General features: G+C 48.4%; 1 protein-coding gene across 1 annotated transcript in view; it reads right to left on the bottom strand.

Moving 5' to 3' along the window:
• LOC122562327 (glutamine-rich protein 2-like) overlaps positions 1-6,109 on the bottom strand; it is a 33,399-nt gene that overhangs the window by 8,517 nt on the left and 18,773 nt on the right. Inside the window, exon 5 of the mRNA XM_043715198.1 lies at positions 519-606. Coding sequence (XP_043571133.1) covers positions 531-606 — 76 coding nt within the window. The 3' untranslated portion in view covers positions 519-530. The remainder of the gene's footprint in view (positions 1-518; positions 607-6,109) is intronic.

The raw sequence follows: 6,109 nt of genomic DNA on the forward strand, positions 1-6,109 counted from the left end.
TTGGGGATGGGGTGGTGGTGAGTTGGGGGCAGTGTCGGAGATAGGGTGAAGTGAGGGTGGGGGTGTAGTCAGGGACGGTGGGCGCAGGGAGAGACAGGGAGCTGCGGGGGGAGGGGGAGGGGAGGAGACAGGGAGCTCAGTGACACCCATGACTGGATTGTTCCATGAGTGATGACAGGTACTCAATGGCCTGAAGAGTCTCAGTCTGAACTGTAAATGAAAGCTGAAGGTGCTGGACCCTCATAAAGCAAGGTTTTGGACTGCTGAGAGTATTTTGATGGGAGTGGGGACAATACCGAGCTGTAGCTTTGTGAACATTCTGAATATAATTCCCACAGACTGCAGAAAGCAGCCCCAGAAATCTCTGCAAATCAGAATGGTTTGAAAATATGAAAATTCCAAAATAACTCCAAGAAATACTGAACTTCCAGCTTGATCACTGCAAACTAAAAACCCAATGACAAATGAAAGTCTGGGTTGTGGATAGTGTGTGAGCGTGGAGTGCTGGTGTTCCATACCATCCTTGGCTGTTAGAGATGGCAGCTTGCAGCTGCTCCTTGTCTTCGGGAGCTGTACCTCCACATTGGCCACCACCGAATCTGCCCTCTGTTAGAGAAGGAAGGGAGGTTAGCACCCATTCACTGCTCTGAGGGTGAGAAGCACCAACAACAGTGTGTGAGCACCAATGATCACATGGCTATCCCTGAGAGACACTTTCGAATCAACTGCTCAGGCATGTACTGACGCAGCTCTGGAGCAGGTAAGTCTCCTGGTCCACAGCTAGGGACACTACCACTGCACATCAAGAGCCCATAATGTCAGAGATGAAGGCTGTTATCCCAATATACCAGGAGACATGGCCCCATTAGCCCACTGTGTAGGTAAGGGACAGTTTTAAAACAAACTCTGGATACACCAACACTGGCACTGGGTACACTGATACTGGAGACCCTGACATTAGATACACCAACACTGGCACTGGATACACGACACTGGGTACCCTGCTACTGGATACACTAACACTGGCACTGGGGACACTGTCACTGGGTACACTGACATTGGATACACCAACATTGGCACTGGATACACCCACACTGGGTGCCCTGCCACTGGATACACCAACACTGGCACTGGGTACACTGATACTGGAGACCCTGACATTAGATACACTAACACTGGCACTGGGTACACCGACACTGGGTACACTGACATTGGATACACCAATATTGGCACTGGGTACACTGACATTGGATACACCAACACTGGCACTGGGTACACCGACACTGGGTGCCCTGACATTGGATACACCAACACTGGCACTGGGTACACCAACACTGGGTACACTGACATTGGATACGCCAACACTGGCACGGAGTACACCGACACTGGGTACCCTGACAATGGATACACCAACACTAGCACTGGGTACACTGACACTGGTTACCCTGACATTGAATGCACCAACACTGGCACTGGGTACACTGACACTGAATATCCTGCCACTGCATACATGAACACTGGCACTGGATACACTGACACTGGATGCCCTGCTACTGGGTGCACTAACACCGACACTGGATACCCTGACATTGGATGCACTAACACTGGCACTGGGTACACCGACACTGGATACACAGCCATTGCATACACCAACACTAGCACTGGGTACACCAACACTGGGTACCCTGACATTGGATTCACCAACACTGGCACTGGGTACACCGACACTGGATACACAGCCATTGCATACACCAACACTAGCACTGGGTACACCAACACTGGATACCCTGACATTGGATACACCAACACTAGCACTGGGTACACCGACACTGGATACATCACCATTGCATACACCAACACTGGCACTGGGTACACCGACACTGGGTACCCTGACATTGGATTCACCAACACTGGCACTGGGTACACCGACACTGGATACACAGCCATTGCATACACCAACACTCGCACTGGGTACACCGACACTGGATACCCTGACATTGGATTCACCAACACTGGCACTGGGTACACCGACACTGGATACACAGCCATTGCATACACAAACACTGGCACTGGGTACACTGACACTGGATACACTGGCATTGGATACACTAACACTGGCACTGGATACACCAACACTGGGTACACTGACACTGTATACCCTGACATTGAATACACCAACACTGGCACTGGATACACAGACACTGGATACACTGACATTGGATACACCAACACTGGCACTGGATACACCGACACTGGATACACTGACATTGCAAACACCAACACAGGCACTGGGTAGACCGACACTGAATATCCTGCCACTGCATACATGAACACTGGCACTGGGTCCACTGACACTGGGTGCACTAACACCGACACGGGATACCCTGACATTGGATACACCAACACTGGCACTGGGTACACCGACACTGGATACATCGCCATTGCATACACCAACACTGGCACTGGGTACCCTGACATTGGATACACCAACACTGGCACTGGGTACACCGAAACTGGGTACACTGACATTGGATACACCAACACTGGCACTGGGTACACCGACACTGGGTATCCTGACATTGAATACACCAACACTGGCACGGGGTACACCGACACTGGGTACCCTGACACTGGATACACCAACACTAGCACTGGGTACACTGACTGGTTACCCTGACATTGAACACACCAACACTGGCACTGGGTACACCGACACTGAATATCCTGCCACTGCATACATGAACACTGGCACTGCATCCACTGACACTGGGTGCACTAACACCGACACTGGATACCCTGACATTGGATGCACTAACACTGGCACTGGGTACACCGACACGGGATACCCTGACATTGGATACACCAACACTGGCACGGGGTACACATACACTGGGTACCCTGACACTGGATACACCAGCACTAGCACTGAGTACACTGACACTGAATACACCAACACTGGCACTGGGTAGACCGACACTGAATATCTTGCCACTGCATACATGAACACTGGCACTGGATACACTGACACTGGAAGCCCTGCTACTGGGTGCACTAACACCGACACGGGATACCCTGACATTGGATGCACTAACACTGGCACTGGGTACACCGACACGGGATACCCTGACATTGGATACACCAACACTGGCACTGGGTACACCAACACTGGATACACCGCCATTGCATACACCAACACGGGCACTGGGTACACCGACATTGGGTACCCTGACATTGGATACACCATCACTGGCACTGGGTACACCGACACTGGATACACCGCCATTGCATACACCAACACTGGCACTGGGTACACCGACACTGGATAACCTGACATTGGATACACCAACACGGGCACTGGGTACACCGACACTGGGTACCCTGACATTGGATACACCAACACTGGCACTGGGTACACCGACACTGGATACCCTGACATTGGATTCACCAACACTGGCACTGGGTACACTGACACTGGATACACTGGCATTGGATTCACCAACACTGGCACTGAATACACCAACACTGGATACCCTGACATTGCATACACCAACACTGGCACTGGGTAAACTGGCACTGGGTACACCGACACGGGATACCCTGACATTGGATACACCAACACAGGCACTGGGTACACCAACACTGGATACACCGCCATTGCATACACCAACACTGGCACTGGGTACACTGGCACTGGGTACACCGACAGTGAAGCCATAGGGGTAGAACTTCAAAACCATCACATTACTACCATACCCTAAAAGTTCAGGGAGACACAAGAGCAGATATACAGGCAAAGTTCGGTGAAATAAAACTAAAGGGTAGGGAGACTGGGTGATTTCAACTTCCCCGGCATTAACTGGGGTAGTCATAGTGTGAAAGGTTTTAGAGGGAATTCTTAAACTGTATCCAGAAGAGATTTTGCAGCCAGTCTGTAGAAAGGCCGAGGAGAGGTGATGAACTGGGATTTAATCTTAGGCAGTGCAGCTGGCCGAGGGTTTGGAGTATCAAAGGGAAGCATTTTGCAGGCAGCGATCATAACTCCATTAGTTTCCAGACTGTCCTGGGAAAGGACAAGAATGGGCCTGAAATCAAACTTCTCAATTAGAGGGAAGCTGGTTTTAATAAAATCAGATAGGAATTGGCCAGAATGGACTGGCAGCTGATACTTTCAGGTAAATGTGTCAGAAAACTGGGACCCATTTAAGGAGAAAATAGGGAGAGTCCAGGGTCAGCATGTTCCAATAATTAAAAAAGCAGGATCATCAAATCCTGTGAACCCTGGATATTGACGGATACATGGGATTGGAGAAAGACAAAAAGGAAGGCTTCTGGCAGATAACAAGGGCTCAAAAGAGCAGAGGCCCGAGAGAAGTTCAGAATGTGTGACGGGAAACTTAGACAGGAAATTAGAGGAGCAAAATGGGCGATGAAAGAATAATGGCAGGTAAAATAAAAGGAAGTCCTTTGTTATTTTACAATTAAATTAAGGGGGATATACGATAACTAGGAAACTTAAGGAGCACAGTGGGAATTTGCATATGGAGCCAGAGGATGTAGGTAGGGTTCTAAATAAATACTTTGTGTCTGTGTTCACTAGTAAAAGGGATGACATGGGTATTGAAATCAGGGAGAAGGACTGTGATACAATTGAAGAAATTAGTGTCCAGAGGAAATTCTGAGTGGTCTCAGATTTAAAAGTAGATAAATCTCCAGGGCCAGATGAAATGTATCCCAAGCTGTTGAGTGAGGCAAGGGAGGAAATAGCAGGGGCATTGGCAATAACACTCAATTCCTCTCTGGCCACAGGGGATGTGCCAGAGAACTGGAAGACAACTAGTGTGGGATCATTATTCAAGAGGGGAGCAAAGAATAAATCAGGAAACCATAGGCCAGTCAGTATAACCTCAGTAATAGGGAAACTACTGGAAGCAATTCGGAGGACCAGAACTAAATCTGCATTTGGAGGGGCAGGGCTTAATTATGAAGAGTCTGGTTTTGTTAAGGGAAGGTCATGTCTGGCCAACTCAGAATTTCTCAAAGAGGTGACCAGGTGTGTCGATGAGGGCATTCAACATAGCCTACTTAGACTTTAGCAAGGCTTTCAATAAGGTCCCACATGGGAGACTGATAGCCAAGGTAGAGTCCGTGGAATCCAAGGAAATTTGGCAAATGAGATACAGAATTGGCTGAGTGGTAGAAAGCACAGGATGATGGCTGATGGTGTGTGTGCGACTGAAAATGTGTCCAGTCGGGTTCTACAGGGATCTGGGTGGATTTAGAATTGGCTTGCTCAGAAAAGACAGAGGGTAGTGCTGGAAGAGTGTTTTTCAGGCTGGAGGTCCGTGATTAGTGGTGTTCCGCAGGGATCCGTACTGGGACCTCTGCTCTTTGAAATATATATAAATAACTTGGAAGAAAATGTAGATGGGTGAGTTAATAATTTCCACACAATACAAAGATCAGTGGAGTTGTGGATAGTGTAGGAAGTTGTCAAAAGGATACGGGGATATAGGACAATTGCAGATATAGGTGGAGAAATGGGAGATGGAGTTTAATCTGGGTAAGTGTGAGGTGCTGCACTTTGGGAGATCAAATGTTAAGGCAAAGTATAGTTAACAGCAGGACCCTGAACAGCTTTGATGTACAAAGGGATCTTGGGGTTCAAGTGCATAGCTCCCTGAAAGCAGCCACACAAATAGATAGGGTGGTAAAGGTAGCATATGGCATGCTTGCCTTTATCAGTCAGGGAATTGAGTACGAGAGTCAGCATGTCATGTTGCAGCTTTTTAATTGCTGTTAGGCATTACAGTACTACATTCAATTCTGGTCACCACATTACAGGAAGGATGTGGAGGTTTTGGAGAAGGTGCAGAAGAGGTTTACCAGGATGCTGCCTGGATTAGAGGGTATGAGCTCTAAGGAGAGGCTAGAAAAACTCAGGCTGTTTTCTTTGGAGCAGTGGGGACTGAAGGGAGATTTGATAGAAGTCTATAAAATTATGAGATGCACAGATAGATTCTGACCATCAATCCTTTCACCACCAGAAATTGAAATGTCTAAAACTAGGGGGCATGCATTTAAGGTGGAGGGGGCTCAAATGAGATGGGGG

The sequence above is a fragment of the Chiloscyllium plagiosum genome, chromosome 24, assembly GCF_004010195.1.
Source record: "Chiloscyllium plagiosum isolate BGI_BamShark_2017 chromosome 24, ASM401019v2, whole genome shotgun sequence".
Classification (NCBI taxonomy): domain Eukaryota; kingdom Metazoa; phylum Chordata; class Chondrichthyes; order Orectolobiformes; family Hemiscylliidae; genus Chiloscyllium; species Chiloscyllium plagiosum.